The sequence below is a fragment of the Gorilla gorilla genome, chromosome 18, assembly GCF_029281585.2.
Source record: "Gorilla gorilla gorilla isolate KB3781 chromosome 18, NHGRI_mGorGor1-v2.1_pri, whole genome shotgun sequence".
Taxonomy (NCBI): Eukaryota; Metazoa; Chordata; class Mammalia; order Primates; family Hominidae; genus Gorilla; species Gorilla gorilla.
In genome coordinates this window covers 17,558,986-17,582,506 of record NC_073242.2, presented here as the reverse complement: position 1 = coordinate 17,582,506, position 23,521 = coordinate 17,558,986, and the positions used below count along the sequence as shown (strand labels likewise).

General features: G+C 44.8%; 1 protein-coding gene across 2 annotated transcripts in view; it reads right to left on the bottom strand.

Moving 5' to 3' along the window:
• XYLT1 (xylosyltransferase 1) overlaps nucleotides 1-23,521 on the bottom strand; it is a 367,921-nt gene that overhangs the window by 30,868 nt on the left and 313,532 nt on the right. For both annotated transcript variants that reach the window (XM_031007129.3, XM_055365348.2), the window contains 3 exons: nucleotides 7,154-7,370; nucleotides 4,353-4,529; nucleotides 574-836 (listed from right to left, as the gene is read on the bottom strand). In XM_031007129.3, the coding sequence (XP_030862989.2) occupies nucleotides 574-836; nucleotides 4,353-4,529; nucleotides 7,154-7,370 (657 nt within the window). The remainder of the gene's footprint in view (nucleotides 1-573; nucleotides 837-4,352; nucleotides 4,530-7,153; nucleotides 7,371-23,521) is intronic.

Below are 23,521 nucleotides of genomic sequence, written 5' to 3'. Positions count from 1 at the left end.
ATGACATTATGGTGAATGTTTTTAAAAGAGTTATTTTTCAGAGATACATTATTAAAATATTGATGGCTGAAATGATAGGATGTCTGGGATTGACTTCAAACTGATCCGGGAGGAGGCGGAAGGTGGGTGAAGATGAAAATGAAACAAGATCAGCCCCGAGTTGGAAACTGCCGGGGCTGGGTGACGGGAACATGGGGTTCCACTGTTCTATGTTGTACATCTTTGACATTTTCCATCAAAAAAAGTTTTGTACCTTCCACTTAAGACAAATGCTACATATGATATGGTGACAAAAAGCTTCCTTCTAAAGTATATATATATGTAGCATGAAGAATGAGTAAAATCACTGGGTACATAGGATATCTGGTATCTGAGAAAGTAAAGCACAGCTTGGATTGGAAATGCCACGCACGCTAGGAGGGTGGCGTTAGATGAGTTTTGGGCAAAGGAAGAGAGAAAGCATAGAGTGGCATTGCATTGCAGATCCCTAAAGAGGAGGAAGGACCCCCACTCTGTACCCTGAGCCTCCTCCTGCTTCTCAGCTCTCCTCTCTGCATCCCATATAGGGCTCACCGGCAGCTGTTCTCCCCATCCGTGTGCAGGGACGTCTCGGCCCGTCGAAGACCCAGGCGGGCAAAGGAGTGGTACAAGGTGAGTGTCACGTCGCTCAGGCTGTGGATGCCGTCAGGCTCATCGTAGACATTCTCCCAGTAGGAGCGCAGGCCCGGGGTACCTGCAGGGTAGTTCCCGTACAGGTAATAGTCCAGCTGCCCAATGATTTCCTGATTCACCACGGCTTCAAACTTGCGGGCAAAGAAGGTAGGCCGGGCTGTCTGCTGTACTCATGGGATTAAAAATAGAAAAGCCACATCAGCGAGTGCTGGGGGCTGGGGGGAACCTAAGGGCATATCCTGTGGTTAGAAGCAAAGCTCTGCTGGACCCGAATTAGCTCCGATACTTTTTGCACCTCTGTGTTCTCAGTTTCAACATTTGTAAAATGGGTTATAATAAGGGTGTGAGGAGGACTAAATGAGTTAATCTGTGCAGAACATCTAAAGCAATGATAGGCACTTAGTAAGCATCATTTAGATGTCTGTTAAATAAACTAAATTTTAGATGGTAATAGCTGGGATGGATCTCAGACATCATTTAGGTAGAGGTCACAGGCTAGTAATCTAGGGCAAATACAGCCTGCAGATGTATTTTAGCTAGCTGTATCTAAAACATGAAAGAGTTCATGGAAATTCTTTTGGCTTCTCTTTAAACAGCAATAGATCTGGCAACCCCAGGCCCACACTCCACATGGTAACAACTGGTTAAAGCTGAAGGGTAGTGGCTGTTCCTTTAGACAGCACCTAGGTTCTTCTGCTCACTGCAGTCTCCACCACACCCTATTGCCTCTTTGGTATTTCAGCCAACTTGCAGACTCACAAGGGATCCGAATCTCTGGGACTTTGAAAAATTCAAATTCCAGGCCAGGCACGCACCTGTAGTCCCAGCTGCTCAGGAGGCTGAGACAGGAGAATCACTTGAACCTAGGAGGTGGAGGTTGCAGTGAGCCGAGACGGCCGCTGCACTCCAGCCTGGGTGACAGAACAAGACTTTGTCTCAAAGAAAAAGGACCTACTGAGTCAATAGCTCTGGAGTGTAGCTCAAAAAAAAAAAAATTCCCAGGTGATTATGATTCAGTGTTTCAGGACCACTGATATCAACCAAACTCTCAAGGAAACAGGCCCAGAGATGGTAAGGGACTTAGCTGAGAACACACAGCAAGTCACTATCAGAGATGGGACGAAGAGTCAGGGTCCAGGGGTAAAGAAATACTAAGCACCTGTAATCTACCAGGTTTTATACTTTATATTCAGTAAAAGGCCAGACAGTAAATATTTAAAATAGCTTTGAAACCTTCAACTTCGCTTTGATAGCATAAAAGCAGCCACAGACAAGAGACTAAATAAATATAAATAGGTATGGCTGTGTTCCAACAAAACTTCATTTATAGAAGCAGGCAGTGGGCTGACTTTGGCGCCCAGGACTAGAGTTTGCTGACCCCTTGTGTAGGGCTGCAGAGACAAATAAAACACAGGTCTCTCCCTTGAGGAGCTTATTATTGTCTAGTGTTATTATTGACCTACTGACCACACATAATACGCAGGGCAATGGACTTATGTCATTACCTCTAATTTTCCCTGTAACTTGGCAAGGCAGGTATTATGATTCCCATTTTACAGATGAGAAAACTGAGCTCAGAGAGGCAAAGCGATATGTACAGACTCACACCATTGTAAGATTTGAAGCCCAAATGCATGACTCCAAAATCCAAGCTCTTTCTACTGTATCACTCCAGGACTGAGGCAACTGAGTAAACGGGGAAGCCCCCTGATCGTAAGTACCCTTGGTGTTATTCTAAACATCTCATTGCCAATCTGCTTCAGGAAACCTCTCTGTGGTGGGGAGCACAGCTTAGCACTGTAGAGAGTCAGACCACCTGAATTCAAATCCTCATTTGGCTACTGTCTAGCTGTGCAGGACAAGTCACTCAAACTCTCTGGACCTCAGCATCCTTAAAGTGGGTTACTAGCATAGTGTCTAGCACATAGTGTAGGCTGCTATTTGATTATTATCACTAGCCCCTTGTTACCAGGAACCCATCTAGGGGCAGAACAAACTCCTTTTCTCTGCCTGCGATTCTGACCATAATGGATCTTCTAACAGGGCACGTTACCACATTATTCTTTCTCTCCAAGTTCTTTGCGCAAGAACTCTGAGTTCCTTACAGACAGCAGTGTCTTGACTCTAGATCTTGGGGGATATTCTTAATCTCTGCTTGCTGTGAACACATGAGGCAGTCCTTATCAGAGGCTACAATGTCCCCAGGATGCCAGGCTAGGATACAAATGCTTGTGCCTGGGGGAGTGCAGGGCTCTGGGAATCAGCACGTGGAGGTTTTGTGCTTTAAGTGATGAAGATTCTCTGCGATTAGGGCAGTGAGGGACGGGTCCTCTCCAAACATGGGAATTCATTGAATAGGTCAAACATTCCCCTGCAACCCTCTTTTGACTCAGCAGATCCTCTCTGCAGGGAAGATGTGGGTTTAGGCAGCTCCCTGTCTGCCAGCTTAAGGTGGCTGGAGCTGCTGGGTGGGAACCTTAAGGGGAATACGAATGACAGAAAACCTGCAGTGTACTCTGCATTCATACGGGCACAAAACCAGGAAGGCAGCAGGGACTGCTGGAAAAAAACCCACTTGGAACACCCCTCCATGCCTTAGTTTCTTTACCTGAACAATAAAGGTGATGTCTCCCCCAGTAAAGCCAATGCCCACACAGCCCAGCACAGAGGAGATCAAACACAAACAGCATCCCGCTCACACATCAAGGGCACCTTGGCTGGGTTATGAGCCTGGCATTGTGTCCCTGCCTTCCTGTGTTAGTGGTTTGGGAAGTAGCATACCATCTCTACACAGTGGCTCTAGTGACCTCAGAGTGATTCCCTTAACCATTTAGTGGCATTCATATTTGTGCTCTCTGCTGCTAGGTGTGGGGAGGGCTGGAGGAAGAAGCCACCATGCTGGCTTGGAGGGAGCAGAGCAGGAAGGGGTGCCCATCTTGGGGCCAAGCACTCTCGGGGCTCATGGTAAGTGGATGAGCATTCCCCACCCTCCTGCTCTGCCCTTCCCCAGAACTGTAAATTGTTAGGCTGCCCAGAGACAGCTGTAAAGGGGATAACGTTCTACCTTTTCTTACTCCTTCAAGTACACGGAACACAGTGGTTTCCAAACCTGGCTGCTCCTCAGAAAAGTGCAATTCATTAAAAATACAAATTCGTCAATATCACTGATGAGGGGTTCTCAACCAGAGGGGCTGCTAAGCATCCTACCCATGCACGGGACAGCATGTCCCAACAGAGAATCATCCAGCCACAATGGCAAGAGTTCTGAGGTTGAAAAGCTCAGCCCTAGATATATACTTAAAAGCATATTCCTGGGTACAAATTTAACAAATATTTTGGGAGCTTCTGATGAAAAGGGAATAAAGAGAAGATGATATGAGTACGGCCTTTGGAATGTTTTTTTTTAACCTTTCTGTGCCTCAGTTTTCATATCCCTAAAATGGAATAATAATGAAAGGTCATTTGTTTTTGGGTTAATGAGTCAATGTGGTTAGAACAGCCCTGAAGTAAGTGCTCAATAAACACTGGCTATTGTTGATACTGTTAACTATTATTATCAACAACAGCCAGGTTTGGGCACCATGTGATAAGATGACCTGCAGGTCTGGCCTTGGATTTCTGCAGAGGTTTGTTGGGAAGGCATCACTTAGGAGGCTGGAAGTCCTATGAGAAAGTCTCACCTGGAAGCGGTGGAAGTCCTGTGGCTTGAAGTCGTTGGGGGAGCAGCCACACCAGTCCACGATGTGCTTGTACTGGCACTTGCAGCCCAGCTTGCGATTCCAGTTGGTGATGCGCAGGTTGTTGTCCACCATGGTGTCGCAGTGGGGGCTGTTCTCCAGGACCGTATGGAAGAAGGACTGCAGGGGAGAGAGGGACCCAGCCTGAGACCTCTCCCAGCCTCCCACAGATGGACTGGACTGGGATGGGAAATGGTGAACCCTTGCTCTGAGTTCATGTAAGAACTAGTTCATATAGGAACTGGTTGTTTGAAAGAATGTGGCATCTCATCAGAAGCTGGGCGGCTTCCTGTACAGCTTGCAGAACCACAAGCCAAATAAACCTCTTTTCTTTATAAATTACCAAGCCTCAGATTTTCCTTCATAGCGATGCAAAAATGTATAACACAACTACCCGACTGTCAAGGGACTCTTATGTTCTCTGCATGCATTTGAGGTCAGCTGCCCATGTGGTCCAACTCAGAGCGCAGGTGGATGCTCTGTCCAACAGACAAATCAAAGGGATTCAAGTCTGACTGGTGTGCTGGAATTTCACCCCTGGGGTAGGGAGACCAGATTGATGGTTGCATTAGACCCAGGGCTTCCTGCATCGCAGGACGGCAACATAGGGAAGGGAGTGGGTGGGGCTGCTTGCTGTCCATGGTACTGAACCAGGTGCCATATTTTCTCCCTAATCCCAGGATTCTTGGCCAACCGCTTTAAGGGATCTGAGAAAGAGGCCATGTTGGATCTGAAAAGAAAAACTAGAGGAGAAACAATCACTGGAGTACTTGAGAGATTGCCAGAGAGTGAGAGAAAGATTTCTATAACAGACAGTCCCAGGCAAATATATTTCCTCCCTGTTCTCTCTCCCTAAGGGAAGCTGTTGGGGAATCTGTGTCTGCCCGTTACAAGTTTATGGGCACAGCCTTCTGATTTCTTCTAAACCAGTCCTCTTGAAGTGGTCTGGGAGAAGGGAGGGAAGGCAGAGATGCAGGAGGTGGGACTGAACAGAGACCCTGGAGTATATGTGCTTGTGTGTGCTGGGGCCAGGGAGGGGCAGAGAAAGCACACACACGGAGCTTTGGTCACCAGTATCATGGTGGGCGTCTTGATTAAAAATGGCCAAACTCCCAAACAATCTCTTCTAAATGGATGGGTGGGTAAATGAGGCTCCACCCACCACCCCCTGCTGACCTTCCTGTGACACTAAATGACATGCCCATGAACCTGGATTTTAAGCTTGAATTGCCTACAAGTCCAGGGAGGCATACATTCTCCACCAAGCAGTGGGAAAATGTACCCAATTACTGATTGCCCTGTGTCCTTTCATAATGATACAGAAATTCCCTGCAATATAATGGATGAGGAGGTTATCAGAATTGAGAGAAGAGGTGATTTTTGCTGAAACAGGATTAAAAGCTGATTACTTAACATGTGTGCAGAATAGTAAAACCTGGCCCAGTGATGACAAGCTCATCATCCCTCTGGGTGATGGGGGCAGTCAGCCCTCCCCGGAGCTTGGCACTGCCCCAGACACAGGTGAGAGATGTGCTGGGTGTGTGGCCTGCAGAAACACACATAACCTATGTGGTCCCGGGAAGGAACAAGGGACCATTCATGAGAAATGCCATAGACTCAATAGAAATGGAACCAGCTCTGCACTGTTCTCAAGCTGGATTGGAAATGAGGGTGCAATCAACCTGGAGGTCAGGAAGATGAATCTGGAATCCCTCAACCCAGCTCTGACCGGCAGGCAGCTAAGGGAATGTCAGTGACAATCCTTCAGAACTGGATCCCCTCACTGGATCCCCTCCCTACTTCTAGATGGGGCTGGGACTGTTTTAGAATACTCTGGATTAATGGAGTATGACTTATGAAACCAACACCCTTTTCTTCAGGGAATAATAGAGCAATGTTCAACATGAGAAAAGGCATGCTTGGTGTAAAAAGGTGGTCATTACATGATTGGTCATTGTGAAGGATGTGTCAAAAGTTGATGTGGCGGCCGGGCATGGTGGCTCATGCCTGCAATCCCAGCACTTTGAGAGGCTGAGGCAGGAGGACCACTTGAGGCCAGGAGTTCAAGACCAGCTTGGCCAACATGGCAAAACCCCATCTCTACTAAAAATACAAAAATTAGCTGGGTGTGGTGGTGGGCGCCTATAATCCCAGCTACTCAGGAGGCTGAGGCAGCAGAATTGCTTGAACTCTGGAGGTGGAGGTTGCAGTGAGCAGAGACTGTGCCACTGCACTGCAGCCTGGATGACAGAGGAAGACTGTCTCAAAAAAAAAAAAAAAAAAGTTGATGTGGGTGTGTCCTGAAAGGGTCAGCATATACAGTTGTGCAGGTTACACACTACATACCTTTTAGGGGTGCCATCAGCATTGTGTATATCAGAAGGGTTTTTTAAATAACAGTTTTCTGGAAAATAGCCATAAGGTTCTTCTTCTAACAAAATCTGTGTATCATGTGATTTTTATGACCAATGAAAGCCAAGTATCTTGAGGAAGAGCTGCCTTTTCTATTTTGCACAAAGACACTGTGTGGACTGCTGGTGGTAGTACCATGTGTCTACTCCACACAGCCTCTGTGCAGACTGGAGGGAGACCAGGCATCCTGCTAAGACAGCAAGGATGTCTGGGTGTGTAGAGGACAATGTAGGTGGACCCAGAATCTCTCTGCCAAAAATTCAACATCTGCTTTGCCACAAAGGCTAGAACAAGCCCCTATCTTTCTTGGGAAAATTTTCCCAGATACTCACCTCAGCAGGAAGCAGGGTGTAGGAGTAGAACTGTTTCATCTTGGTCACCAGATCGTCTGTGGAGAAGGTCACATATTCTACAAACCTCCGGTTCAGCAGGAACCAGTCCGAACCGCCATCCACGGCAATGCCCTCTGGGATCCGCCGATCTCCCAGGCGCCACATGTGAGCGTCGCACTCCAGGAAGAGCCGATCCAGGCCCTGCTTCCGAATGAACCTGGGAGAGAGAAAGCTGCCCTTAGCCCAGAGGTGTCCTGAAAGAACTCCAGCCAGAGTCCAAATAAAACAACACAATCATAGCGATGACGGCAATTATTGAGTGCCTGCTGTGTGCCAGGTACTGCCCCAGGGCTCTGCGTGGAGTTTATCGCTTGATCCCCACAAGTGAGGCATGTCACTGTATTTACCCCTATGACACAGGTACTATTTGACCCCCAATTTTCATATGAGGGCACTGAGGCTTAGAGAGCCCAGGGGACTTACCCAGCACAGTCAGATGACAGTGATCATCTGCTACAGCTACTCCTTCTCTGGAGAACTTTGGCAACAACTTCCTTATGCCATAGAGGCCTTGGCAGTTTAGTGAATGCACACTATGGACCCTTGTCTCAGAATAGTACTCTTCAATGCATACAACAAAATATACAGGGTTATGAAACAGCGAAAAATAAAAATCCACCAAAGTTCTGATATATAGTAATGCCTGTGCTTCTTGACTCACACATTATATACACGATTACAACATTTTTAAAATTTTTATTTTTTGAGACAGGGTCGTGTTCCGTTGCCTAGGCTGGAGAGCACTGGTGTGATCCTAGCTCCCCGCAGCCTCAAACTCCTGGGCTCATGTGACCCTCCTGCCTCCAGCTCCTGAGTAGCTAGGACTACAGGCATGCATCACCATGTTTGGCTGATTTTTAAAATTATTTTTGTAGAGATGGGCTCTCACTATGTTGCCTAGACTGGTCTTGAACTTCTGGCTTCAGGCTCCCAAAGCACTGGGATTACAGGCATGCACCACCATGTCTGGCTGCTGCTTAAATTGTTTGTAGAGACAGGGTCTCACGATGTTGCTTAGGCTGGCATAAAACTCCTGGCCTCAAGCAATCCTCCCACCTTGGCCTCTCAAAGTGCTGGGATTATAGGTGTGAGCTACTGCATGGGGCCTGGATTACAAAATACCTTTTAAAACACTGAATGTATGGTAATACATGTGTTTCTTTATTAATACATTAAATAACAACATATCATGGCATGTCTATTAAATCCTGTAATTTTTTTTTTTTTTTTTTTTTTTTTTTTGAGACAGGGTCTCACTCTGTAGCTCAGGCTGGAGTGCAGTGGCATTATCTTGGCTCACAGTAACCTCTGCTTCCTGGGTTCAAGTGATTCTCCTGCCTCAGCCTCCTGAGTAGCTGGGATTACAGGCACACACCACCTCGCCCAGCTAATTATTATTAATTTTTTTGTATTTTTAGTACAGATGGGGTTTCACCATGTTGGCCAGGCTGGCCTTGAACTCCTGACCTCAGGTGATCCACCCACCTTGGCTTCACAGAGTGCTGGGATTATAGGTGTGAGCCATTGCGCCTGGCCTAACTCCTGAAATTTTGAAGTAGTGGTGAGCATAAAAGATATTTAGAGGTATCTGCACCAACTATAACGTGATAGGAAAATAGATGATTCCTACTGGTGACCGAGTCAGTTACTGCTAATACTACTGTGATTTGTTACCTACCTTTAGCTAGATTTCAGTTAGAATTCCATTAAAAAAGATATCATTTTCTTCTCATCCAAAATCACGAACCTCCCCTGAATTTTTCCCATGAACCCTAGATTAATAACTCCTACTCTAGTAACTATATACATATAATCATCTTGTTTAGAATTTTGCAAGGCAGGCTGGGCAGAGTTGGCATTTCCTATTTTGTAGATGCAGAAACCAAAGCTGTTCAGGTCCCGGAGCTGGTGACGTGGGCGTGTTGGGAGGGTGGACAGAGCTAGAACCAAGGCTTTTGGGCCAAACGCTCAGTCCATTAGCAATTAGCATTCATTGCACACATAACCATCATTGCCATTACCATCATCACCATTTTCATTATCATCACTGTCACTGCCACCATCATCATCATCTCCATCTTCATTATCAGCACCACTATCACCATTTTCACGTATTATGTGCCAGGTACTGTGCTGGCCCATGGTAGAGGTCAAGGAGAAGTAAGGACAAGCTCTGCTCCTAAGGAGCTAGTTATCTAGATGGGAGCTTACAGTCTAGAGTTGAACTCAGGGATCTTTCTGCTCCTTCAGGCTGCTGGCCCTTACACATGACCAGGACTCTGGATTTTTCAAGCCCTTATAAATAACTCTATTGTATGAATGCTTCTCCACACCACCACAGTTTCCCTACACATGTGCCTTCGGTCATGGACTCTGTATGTGCTGGGAATGATTGTCGTCTTCCTCTCCCCTTCAGTGTTCCCTGAGTGAACTTCAATTCATCGATTAGATTGCAGACCAAAAGCTACTCTCTCAGTCCTGACAGTCTTACAACACTGTAATTTCTTCCACCATCATTGCCATTACCATCATCACAATTTCCATGATCACCACTGTCATCACCACCATCGTCATCATCACCACCACCGTCACCAATTTCAGTATCCCCACCATCTTCATCCCCATTATCACTACCACCATCACCATGGCAATGATAACATATGAGCATTATCATTCCAAGGGCTTTATATGGATTATCTACTTTAATTCTCATGAAAACCCCAGAGACAGTACTTTTATTAACCCATATTTACAGATGTATGAACTCAGCAACTTGCCATAGCACATTTCTGTGATTCTGTGATTACTGTCTACCCTTTCCAGTAGACTACAAGCTTCATGTGAGCTAGGGTTGTTCTTGTTTTTGCTCATCACTCTGTGCCTGGCACACAGTAAGTGCTTAGTGAGTATTCACAGAATGGATAGATACTGAATCCATCAATAGGCAAATACATGTCCAGCACCTACCACAACCCCAGCCTTGTGGTGGGTACAGTGAAAGACAGGAAACGCTATAAACAACAGGCTTTATCTTCTAGGAACTCATAGTCTGACTGGGCAAATATGATACAGGCACATGTAACCATAGGTTAAATGAGTTTCGAGGAACTGCTGGAAAAATGGGGACCAGGGCAAGGCTGAAAAGCCAGCATACTGTGGACTTGGTTGGTGGTCAGGGATGGCGTCATGGATGAGGCAGGGCTTGAGTCAGGCTAGGAGGGGTGCAGGGAGGAGAGAAAAATGGACATTCTAGACAGAAAACAGACTCATCAGAGATCTGGGGAGCAGACCAGTTTGGCTTAATTGGGAGATTGCTCTGGGCAGATGACACAGATTGAAAAGGTCATATGTTTTTAATAAAGATAACATCCACACAATGTAAAATAACAAGAGACCAAGAAATGATTTTATGATGAAGGGGATCTAAGTGTCTCGAGGAAGAGCTGCCTTTTCTGTTTTCCACAAAGGCACTGTGTGGAATGCTACAGGCAGCACCGAGTGCCTACTCCATGCAGGCTCCATGCAGACTGGAGGGAGATCAGGGGCTCTGCTATAACAGCAGTGGTTTAAAATTAAGCATTCAAGGTGTACAGTTTAGTGGAATTAGTTCATTAACAAAGTTGTCCAACTGTCACCTCTACCTAGCTTCAAAACATTTCATCAGTCCCCAAAAGAAAACCCCATACACACTACACAGCCACTCCCCATTCGTGCTAGCCCCTGATAACCATCAGTCTGTCTTCTGCCTCTATGGATTTACCAATTCTAGATATTTCATATAAAGGCAGTCATACAATATATGGCCTTTTGTGTCTGCATCTTTTGCTTCGCATAATGTTTTCCAGGTTCATCCATGCTGCAGCAGGTATCGGTGCTCCATGCCTTGTTTTTGCCTGCTCAGCATCCATTTATGATTTTTCTGGGAACCACATTTTGCTTTACTTTGGACTCATCCTTAAATCTCAGTTTACTTGGGTTTGTATCCTCACCCTAGCACCAGGGGTGGGAACATGACCCAGGATGGATCAGAGCATCCCATCTGTCTGGCCTCCATAATCAGTTCAGGGACGGGCCAGCAATGCAAGCTGGGTCTGAGACTAGGTCTTGGATTGTTGCTGGAGTTACTGAGGAGGGGCTTTTCTATGAGATTTCTGGCAGGGAGGATGTGAGCCTAGGGCTGCTGGTAGCCATCTCATCACCATGAATATAGAGGTTGTCTGACAATGGAGCAAACTGGAAATAGGAGACAGAAAGACACAGTGCCAAGGGCTTGATGGGTTCACTTGAGATTCTCGATCTCACTGTGCCTGACCCTCTCCCAGACTTGTGTGTTATGTGCTTAAGGCATTTTTGAGATGAGATTCCTCACTTGCATTTGAAAAAGTCCTAATACATGCCTGAATGATTTCAACTTCATCACAACCATGATGTGTGGGGAGGTTCTTAGGCTCCAGACAGGGCAGGTAGCCAGGGCTGTGGCACAAAAATGCTTCCTCTTCCACTGAGCCAGTCTGCTCAGAGTTCTAGAGCTGTCTGCATTTCTGCAACAGACCTCGTTACTCCAGTCTTCAGACTGGAGTTACCTGTCTCCTCGCAGGTAGCCTTTATTCTCACTACAACACACTTTGGCTCCGGACTTTGTGCCTCCCTTCCAGGTCCTAGGACAGTGCAGGTCAGCTGCTCAAGAAAAGTCTACTGTGATGAGGAGACTTCAGGGTTTGGAAGCTGAAGATGGTCCTGCCCTGGTAGTCACGCTGAATTCCAGAAAGAATTCCCTCTCACCGGGCTTCCCAGAAATCCACTGACATTCACTCAAGGGAATTACTTGAAACCTCATTAGTAAACCTACATTCTTAGCATTTCTTTTCTGCATGAGCAGAAAACCCACCTCTAGACATTGGCTACTATGGAAGATAATGACATAATACATCTAAGTCATCACAAAATGGATGATGGTGTAATGAAATGGCGATGACGGTAACGCTGGCAGGGAACAGACTTAATTCAGCTGAAATGTGCTTTTCATCTGTGGGGCAGTGTGGTTTTACCTGTCACCAGCTGGGTGACTTCAAAATGTTAAGGAGTCCTCTCTGAGTCTCAGTTTCTTCCTTGGTAAAATACAAAGTTGGTCTAGATATGGGTTGTAAAGTTAGATCCCTACAGGGGGGTCAGACAGATAATGGAAGCATGTGAAGCAGCCTGAATATGAAAAAACAAGGACTGATGAAATTAGCAGAGAAGTGAAAAACACACATTCTGAAATGCACTTCCACTCCTTTAAAATAAAAACGCATTTCTGGTTGAATAAAACATCTCTCTAGGATGAATCCAGCCCATAAGCCATCGGTCCAGTCACAATAATCCTGGGTTAGGTAATTCCCAAGGTACTCTCCAGCTTTGACATTCTATAAGTCACATTGTTATACTCAGGAAAAGGGCATGGGGCAAGCAATACATCTCATATGGATACACGGGAGCCCAGAGAAGACTGGCAACTTTTCTAAGGACACATAAAGGACTCAACACAAGGGTAGAACCAATCAAAAGACCCAGCTGTCCTATGTCACGGGTCTTGCTCTTTCTCTAACACATCTTTCCACATGCAAAATCTGAGCTCATTAGCAAAGCCATGTTCTTGCTAGAGAGGAGTCCTCTCTGTGTCTCAGTTTCCCCCTTGGTAAAATACAAAATTGGGCTAGGTCTGGGTTGTGAAGTTAAATCCCTATAGGGGTCAGACAGACAATGGAAGACAGATAATCCAAGCTCATGAGCAAAGTCATGTTCTTGCTGGGAAGGAACTCAGCGAAGATTTTTTGTAATACAGTATTAACCCACTGAAATGTAATTGAGCTCTAACTGGGCCATCAAAGGAAGCCCCTGAGTTTAGGAAAATAAAACCGTGCCTTGACTCTGGCTAGTGCTAATTATACAAAAATGTCCAGTCGATGCACTTAACCATGCTTGAAACTTTCAATTTTAGATAATTTGTATTCAAACTTACATGGTTACCAGACTAACCATGAGAGAGAGACAGAGAAGAAATACAGGTGAGAGGACTAGCAAAATTTTTCTTTCCATTCACCAGGTTTTTAATTTCATGTTCCATTTTATGGGATAATAGCATCGTCTTGCAATTTTAATGTGATGTCCTGGACCATAATATTCAAATACAATATTTATGCAGTCATCTCCAAAATGAAATATTCATGGGATTGGGAGATGGGCTGCTGTATTTATCGCATTCAAAAACTGATATGCTGCAAACGCATGCTTTGGTTAACTAAGAGTAAATGGAGACAACCAATTCCCTAGGTCTCAGAAAAGTTTCTGGAGTCACAGCGGTGAATGGGGACTTAAGTCTTGGACTAGGAGATGGTGGCAGAGGCCCAGCAACAGGGTATCTACCAGGGGAGAGGCGTCAGCTGTTTGGGCAAGGATTTGCATTTTTTCTTCCCTTTCTTTACCATAACTTGAAAAGGTAAAATTGGAAGGCAAGGTAAGTCAGTGAACACCTGAGTGACTTTTTATAAAATATGGCTCACCAACAAGGGGCGCATGGCTCTCTCACCTGAGGCGTGAAGCACAGATCTGTAGCAATAAGCCCCATATACAAAAGGTGACCAATGATGCGCTCTTCCTTTTCATTTCCCATTGAGTAGGTTACCTGGGGCAACTGGGGCAACAGGTGACACTACAGTAAACAGACATTGGGTGATCTAGGTACTAATCCTGCCTCTACATTCACAGGCTATGAGGTGTGGGGCTGGCTTAACCTCTCTGAATGCCAGTTTCCTCATCTGTAAGATAAGCCCCATGACACCTGTGTCTTGACAGCCTCCTGAATCAGCTGCAAAGTGTGATGGATGATGCTTCTCACAGGGCCTTGCAAAGTGTTTAGTAAGCGCTGTTCACCCAAGCAATAAACCGACTCAACCATCAATCCCTTCTTACCTAAGGATGACATCCCTCCCCCATGCCTGGCATCCTCAATCCTCCTTTCATGCTTTGTATTTCTCCACGGGACTTTTCACTTTCTAATACAATATACAAGATATTTATTTAGTCTGTTGTCTATTTCCACTCACTAGATGTAAGCTGCAAGATGGCAGAGATTTTTGTCTATTTTTGTTCACTGCTGTATCCCTACTGCTTACATCGGTGCCTACCATACAACTGGTGCTTAATAAATATTTACTGAAAAAATGAATAAAGAGAAGGGTAACAGCCACACCTGTTGGGCAATCAGGCAGTCACAGACCTTCGTTAACTAGGTATCGGATCCTTCTGACACACATTTAACAGAAAAGAAAATTGAAGCTCAGAAAAGTTATGTAACTTTCCCAAGGTCACACAGCCAGAAGTCTTGAATTTAAATGCAGGTCTAGCTGGATCCAATGCAAGCTCTTAACTACTCTGCCATCTTTGATGCCCCGATTCACCATAGTCCCACCAAAAAGATAGAAAGAACGGATCTGTGATCTTCTAATGCTTGAAAAAGACAATGCCCAGAAATAAGAGAGAATCAAAAGAAAAGGGCTTATTGTTGGCTTTGGAAGAATCTTTCTGCCAGACCTCCAGAAGATATCTGTCTTCTACCTGAGGTCAAATATGAAATCATTTGCATTCAGTTGTACTTCCTAGGCTCTGAGGAAGGGGCAGTTCACCTTCCTGATATTTTTACCTATTAGCACACTATGGGAAAAGTCACAGCTAAACATGATCCTATTGGGACATCCCAGGGACCAAATCTACTCAGCTGAGCATCAGAGTAAATCAGACAGAGGGTGGGAAGAAGTCCTGATTCTCCCCCATGGGAGAAGAAGTCAGTTAAAAAAACATCTGTGGCTTTTGGAAATAATGTCAGAAAGGTGGATGACAAAGAAGTTTATCAATTCAGTTAATTCACTGGCTACAATCTTGGTATATTCATCAAGTATGGAATTATTCCAGAATTAAGCTGTCCCACTGTAAGTTTTAGAAGGAATAACTCTGCTCTTCAAGTTTACAGCATGTCTGAGCAAGAAGGAATCTTCACAAGCAGCTAATATAGCTAATGCTACAAATTAAAAAAAAAACCTGAGAAAGAAAGTACAAATGATACATCCAAAGTCACAATGCCTAGAAAAAATAAAATCTCCCCCTTTTCTGTTTTCCTGTCTGGTAATCTGTCATTGAATCTAGATTACTCCTTCAGCGTAAGTACAACCTAAGGATTTTAGTTAAAAAATAAAGTCATGGAATAAATCATATAGACCCACAATGCATGAAATCAGTCAGCTATGTGAACAGGCTCACACATCTCTTCCTAGGCTCTCAGGAAAGGGCAGTTTAGCTGCCTGAGATTTTTCTCTATTGGCGCAAAGTCACAGCTAAATATTATTCTATTGGGATGCAGGGGCAAGATTTTGAGTCCTGGAGCTGGATTACTTGGCCCAAGTCTTGTGTCTTCTACTAACCTTAGGCAACTTTAATCATGTGGTACTTCGGTTTCTCACAGGGGAAATGGTGATCATAATACCTAATTCACAGAGACAGTGTGATGATTCAAATGAGATTGTATACAGGGAGGGCTTAGCACATAGTAAGGGCTCCATAATGTTCATTACGATGCTTTATGTTTTTTTCCTTTATCAGGGTGAATTTCTATCTGTCCTCTTCTCTCTTCTGGGATTTGGTAGACAGGTATATAGGACACCTCCACAGCTAAGAAGAAATCCTTTAGTCTGGCAGAGCAATGATATTTCAGCACCAAGGACAGAAGTCCTTGTTTTAGTTGTGCAATAGCCATGGTTGTGGCATGAAGATGACAAGTGTCCTGGCCATCCTTCTAATTCTGTCCAAGCTCTGGATGAGCTCGCGAGGATTCAGCTCCCTGATTTTGAAGTTTGGCAGTTCCTCAGGGCCCCTGCTAGCCATTTCTCTCAGGCCCAGGGTAGGCTGTGCCCCTTCTGGGCCTGAGCTGGAGTCAATTGTCATTCCTCTATCCTACAGTAGCTGGAAGATCAAGAATGCTTGAGGAATTCATTCCTTTAGCAGCACTAGAGAGCACCTTCGATATTCCAGGCTCTGCTCTATGCACTGAGAAAATGGTTTTAAATAAGATGGACATCACCCCGCCCTTCTCTCTCTTCTAGGCAAGACAAAAAGCGTAAATAATAACGGCTACCATTTATTGAGCGTATACTACATTCTAGGCTCTGTTCTGTGCACTTAGTATATATTCTTCTGTTTAGAATTCACTGCAACCCCTTGAGGGCTCATTTTACAAATGAAGGAACAGAGACACAGAAAGGTTAAGTAAATTTCCCAAGACCCACACAGCTGGTGAGTGGCAATGAGGGCAATCAAGCCTTAGTGTCAGGCTCTGCATTCCACACTCTAGCCACAAGGTTCTAATAAGTAAGTAGACATCGAGAAATATGAAACACAAATATAAAATTACATGCTATATAGGAACAAATATGGGGGTAATGATAGAAAATAAAGAGACAGGGACTTAATTAGTGGAGATCATTGGGGAAGGCTTCACTGAGGAGCAGGTGGCATGCAAGCTCAAAGCGAAGGAATCAGTCCTCTAAGGAGTTATGGGGAAGGCCTTTATGAGTGACAGAAAATTGAAAGTGCAAGGGCCCTGTGGCTGACAAAGGAAGCTACAGGGAAGTCCTCAGCTTCAGAACCTCACTTCATAGGGGCCGACTTGATCTGATTGGTTGGTGGAAGGGACATACCACCCACAAGTCCACGTGGCTTGGATATGGAGGGAAACTCCGCAGTCAGTACCCTTAGGGAGTCAGTGCAGCATGGTGGTTAAGCACCCTGACTTCAGGCTGGGCGTGGTGGCTCACGCCTGTAATCCCAGCACTTTGGGAGGCCGAGGCAGGCGGATCACTTGAGCTCAAGAGTTTGAGACCAGCCTGGACAACATGGCGAAACCCCATCTCTGCTGAAACTACAAAAATTAGCTAGGCATGGTGGCACATGCCTGTAATCCCAGCTACCTGGGAGACTGAGACACGAGAATCGCTTGTACCTTGGAGGTGGAGGTTGCAGTGAGCTGAGATTGCACTCCAGCCTGGGTGATGGAGTAAGACTCTGTCTCAAAAAGAAAAATAAAAAGAACCCCTACTTTGGAGTCACTCTGCTTGGCTTCAAGTCTGTCTCGCCACCTATGAGCTGTGTGTTATTTAATCTTTCCAGCCTCAGTGTCCCAACTGGAAAATGGGCACGATGATGATCGCACTTACGTCATGGGGTTGTTGTAGAAACAGTGAATATCTGTAACGTGCTTAGGATAATCAGTGGCACATGTACCAGTTATTATTGCTGCCCTGTGTGGAGAAAGCTGACTTAGGTTTGACATTTAAGGAGGGAAGAAAAAGAAGCTCAAGTGGAAATGCAGAGTCAGTGGCCTGAATCCTGAGGCCGGAGTACCTGGGCTTGGTGGCTCACATTCTTCACAGGGCTCACGTCTCTGAATCAGCTTGCATCGCCAAGCGTCTAAAGGTCTGTTGAGGGCTAATTGGTTTTCCACATTTCATGTATTTTTGAAAACATTGTTTACTGCCTTTTTTTCTGATTATAAAAGGAATGCATAGCCTTGATAGATGGTTTGGAACATAAAAAAATGCAAAGAAGAAAATAAAAATCATACTCTACCTTTCAGAGATGACACTGGGAATGTACTTCCCCTCTAGTCTTTTGTCTAACTTCTTTGTGTATTGTTTGGAAAGAAGAAAAGTTCTAAAGATGACCTAAAAACACACGCTGAGGCCCAGGGAGGTATGTGTGTGCAGTTTTGTGTGGGTGCCTACACAATGCCAGACTTTATTTTGACGTGGCTGCTATAATTGGATTAAATAAAGTGAACATGCAAACAGTCATGAACGCATCGGTTGGGTTTAAGGAAAGCAAAAGAGAAATGCAATCTGCTTTCCCTATTGGAGATGAGATATTAATGATCTCCTCGCATCAATCATGGAGCTACAAGTTAGCCAGAAACAGAGCTCTTCTCTCAATAAGCAAGCTGGCACCAAAGGCCTTCCCGAATGCGGATTTGCCTGGAGGAGGTTCCTGGCCAGGCTCTCGACTGATTTGCCAACTTTTGTTTAAACATTTGCTTGTTTATACATCAAAGGAGGTTTGGGTCTGATGATTAGTTCAATGTCAGAAAAGGGGAGCTAGGGAGGCAGCTCAGATGCCATCCCGGCCTCCAGTAGGAGAATGCTGCCTCTGGCAGATGGGGTTCAGACCAGAGAAGAGAGAGAAACTTCTCTATACCACTTCTGACCTGGGGCTGGAATCTACCTGCCTGGCTTTCTTATATTTGAAATGATAGCTGTTTCTCTTACTATGCTTTGCCTTACTTTAAGCATAATATCCATAAATCATGGGTTGGAGTGGCTAATTTTATAAATTGTTGTCGATACATATAAGGTCAATACGTAACTTTCATCACATGCCCACTTATAAGGGCCCAAAAGAATCTCCCATGTCCCCAGTGGACATGAGAGTTATTGAACATAAGAGTTATTGAACATTTTTGTAACATCTTAATTATGTGTATATTATCATCAAGATTCTTCTCATATCAACAACACCATCATTATCACCACTACCACCACCACCATTGTGATCATCATCAACTTAATAGGCGCAACTGTCCCCAAGGGCTTTTCCATATATTAATTCTAGCAACAACTCTATGGGATTGGTATGATTATCATCATTCCCATCTTACAGATGAGAAAACTGATACACAGGTAACTCACGTAACTTACCCAAGGTCACACACTGTGAGTGGGTATTAGAGTTGGCCCGTGAATCTTGACAGTCTGGCTCCAGAGCCTGGATTCTTAACTGCTATGCTATGTGCTTTATGTAGCATCCTATACAAAAGGCCCCTTAATATTCTGCTGTAAGCCAACTTTATTATTTTTAGAGACATGATCTCGCTTTGTCACCCAGGCTGCAGTGCAGTGGTGCAAGCCTCAAACTCCTGGCCTTAAGCGATCCTCCTACATCAGCCTCCCAGGATGCTGGGATTACAGGTGTGAGCCACTGTGCCCGGCCTCTAAGCTAACTTTAAATAGCTTCAACTGTTTTCTTTCAATGTAGCCTTATTCGAAGCATAATATCCATAAGTCATGGTTGGAACAGCTAATTTTATAAATTTGTTGATACACATAAGATCAATACCTAACTTTCATAGCATGCCCACTTATAAAGGACACAAAAGAATCCCCCATGTCCTGGTGGCACATAAACACACTTTGCAAAATGCTGACCCTAGGAAGTAGGGGAAGGACCTACCCTCACCCATGCAAAAAGATAATTCTATTTACATTCAGCAGGATTTTCTTTCATCTGCACACCTCGAGAGCGTAAACCTGCAGGTCCTCTCAAATGCAGTCACTATGGAGTAATAAAAGAACACAGGTCTTAAAGTTAGACGGAACGAGGTTCCATCTCAGCTCCGTCGTTCACTAGCTGTAGGGCCTTGAGTAAGGTAAAGCGACTCTCAAACCTCAGCTGTATTCATTTCTGAAATGGGGTAACACCTGCTAAATGAAGGTGAAATGAGAAAATGTCCTGGAATGTGCCCAGCTTGGGGCCTTCCTGTGGCCAGTGAGGATGCTCCATCTCCCCAATCCCATGATCATTATTTGAATTTTATAAAGATGGAGAAACGGAGGCATGGCCTGTCGAAGCCATTTGCTGACATCCCATGGCTGTGGTATAGAAGAGCTGGCATTTCGACCCAGGTGGCTGGACTCCAGCATCTATGCTCTGGCACTTCACACACTGTGTCCCAGGGCTAACATGGGGGCCCTGGTGACCCTGGATGAAGTGGAGAAATTAGATATTAGATCAACCAGGGAAGGAAAAGTCTCAGAGAAACTCAAATTTTCACTTTCCAGCTCCCTGGAAGAGGCCTGTCCCCACACACTGAGACTTGAACAGGTTTCAGAGATTTGAAAAACTTCTCTGATGCTCCCTGAGCCAAGGCCAGGGACTTGTAGGGACGTTTCCAAATACCTGATTATTCAGGCTGAGAGTAAACATGCAGCCACCTGCTTCTGCAAGCCCTGCTGAGGCTGCCTGGGAAAATGACAATTGTGCTACCTGTCTTGCAATGTATCTAGTGACTTTACTTTTGGAGGAAAGCAAGGAGAAACAGTGAACACAACCCTCCCCTTCATTTAATAACAGAAACAATCAGGACCAATTTGGCAGCTATTAGAATACTAGTTTGCCTTTATGCCATCTCTTCACAGTGGGAGCCAGAAGTCCAAATTGGCTGCTAAAGGTTGGAGATGAAGACAGAAGGTCAACATTGCTATTAGGAGCTACGTGGAATTAAAAACCGAGGCAGCCCGTGGCCTATTCTGTATTTCACTGCTTGCCTTTGTTCATCCCCATCTCTCTGTCTTTCAAGATCTCTGCCTCCGTCACCTCTTCTTTTACCAGGGCTGGTCTGGACACATGAAATACCAGAATGGGAAGGGAATTTGGAGACTTTCTCATGCAACCCCCTTGTTTTTCAAAGGGAGAAAATGAAGTCAAGAGAAGCAGAGTAGCTGCCTCAAAGTCACCAGTGCGTTGGAAGAAAGCAGGCCTAGAACACAGAGAGGCTTCATCACGTGAGAATTATGAGCTTGGACTCTGTGAACACTCACTTGGGTGTGAGTCCTCCCCGCTGCCCTAGTGCTGTGAGTTTGAGCAAGTAACTTCACCTTTTTGAGTCTCAGTTCCCTTATCTATAAAAGGAGGCTAATATATTGCCAATAATCCCCACCCAGTGCCAGAAAATTAAACGTACACACAGAAAAACAGAACTAATAGAGAGTCTGGGCTTGACGATATAATTTGCACAGCTTGATTTAGCCATACCTGAAGTCAGCCCTAATGTTTTAGTTACCTGATCTGGTAATGTTCTTTACCCTTAAGCTAGTTTGAGCTGGGTTTCTGTCATTTCCCACCAAAAGAGTTCTCCCTAACACATCACCAGTGAAAGAACTTGAGCAAGCCATGCCCAGCTCTGGTCACTTGGGAGGGACCATGGATGATGGGCTATAGGTAGGCTTATTCATGCAGCAGGTGAGGCCACAGCTAACAAAGAGGGAAGTGGCCAGTGAATGGGACATTGGCTTGTTTTACTATTAAATTAATGCTGAATCACTGCCCTAACTTCCTGTAAATGAGAAAATCCCAGCTGGGGACTCACACTCAAGAGTTGGAACTTGTGAGCTATTCTGTCAAGAGGCCTTTGGGTTTTAGGGTCTTGGAGGGAGGTCTAAGAAGCATTTCCTTAGCCTGAGACTTCTTTATGTTGTCCCAAGACATTTGGGTACCACCTGTCAATTACGGATGCACATCAATTATACAAAATGTACTCAGGCACCTAGGGGCAAAATTCAGGCCCATTCTCCATCTATTTCTTTCTCCTACCAGCAACAATTTAGTTCTATGCTTATCATAACAATGACATAATCATCACCATCACCATCATCATAAACATTTACTATGCCAAATGCTGTATATGCAGCACCTCATTTAATCTTCTCAATGAATAAATGAGTGTAGGTCTATTAATATTTTCATATAATATTATGAAACCAGCTCAGAGAGGTTAAGTCACTCGTCCAATGCAACACAGCTAGAACACAGTAGATCAGAATTCCAAACCAGAAGGTGTAACCTCACAGTCCCTGCTTTTAACTTGTGCTATACTCAGTTCCTAGCACAGTGCCTGACATACAGTGCTCAGAGAATAAATCCTGACTAGGCTGAAATAGTTAATACTAGGGTGGATGTAATTCACACACAAGTTGATACATTTACAATGGGCTCCTTTCTCGAGACACAACTTTGCACAAATCACCTATTAGCTGCTACCTGGAGAAGAAGAAGGGTTTTTCCTTCTCTACCTGAGGGAGAGGAATACCAACGTCTGAGCCACTTCTGACAATTAACCACCTCCATGGAATCCTTGCCCAGCCCCACTTTGCTCCTGCAGCTATGGGGCCAGAAAAACTTGGGTTCAAATTCTAGCATTTAACCAGCTGTGTGATCTTCAGAAAAATCAGGTAAACTCCAGAAGCTTGACAAATGGGGAGAATAATTCTTATAGCTGCATTGAGTGGCTGTGAAAACAAATTTGGATCCTATACAAAAAGGGCCCACTTAGTAGGAACACAATACACAGTGGCCGTGATTCTTCTTACTAATCCAGCCAGGCCTCTGTACTCTTAGTGGCCTGAGCATAGTAAACTAATCTGTGCTAATTTACAGAGCATCTTCAAGTTCGGGTGTTGTAGAAAGAGGCCTCCTTTTTAATGTAAAGAAGGTAGGCTGTGAGTAGGGGCAGGAACAATCCATAAATAGCAAAATGAAATCAAAGTTTCAATTTAGAAAAATGATACAACACAAGGATTCTAGGGTTACTTTTTTTTTTTTTTTTTTTTCTATTTTGAGATGGAGTCTCCCTCTGTCACCCAGGCTGGAGTGCAGTGGTACAATCTCCACTCACTGAAACCTCCAACTCCCAGGATCAAGCGATTCTCCTGCCTCAGCCTCCCAAGTAGCTGGGATTATAGGTGTGCACCACCACACCCGGCTAATTTTTGTATTTTTAGTAGAAATGGGGTTTCACCATGTTGGCCAGGCTGGCCTCGAACTCCAGACCTCAGGTGATCCGCCCGCCTCAGCCTCCCAAAGTGCTGGGATTACAGGCCTTGAGTCACCGCACCCGGCCAGATTACTTCTTTAAAGCTCAGGAGATGGAGCTACCTGCTTGCTTTTGTTCCTCCCATGCTGTGGATAACTGTGTAAACTGCCACAGAGCCAGCCAAAACGACACTCCCACCAGCAACGGCAGTGAAGATTTAAAGCAGAGATTACAAACAGAGATATGGTCGGGGGCCAGGTTGGGGAACGGGGACAGGCAAGGACCGAGCAACCTAAGGTCCAGGAAATAACTGCCATGAGAAAATTCAGGCACAGACTTAATGGACCTTCAGATTTTTTAAGACTGGCTAGAAATCTGGATTTTCATAGGAAATACTGCTGTTTTTAAATGGGGCTATTAATTTTCAAATGAAGCACCTGAATGAAAACAAGACAAAACAAAACACTCTGAGAGCTAAACCATGCACGTTAACAAGCTGAAATGATCCCAAGCACTGCCAGGTTCAATGCTAGAACAAGACCCCAGGATGTCAGAGCCACCCTGGACTGGTTTTTAATGGTGTTTTCTTTTTTTGTTTTCTTTTTTCTTTTCTTTTTTAGACGGAGTCCCACTCTCTTGCC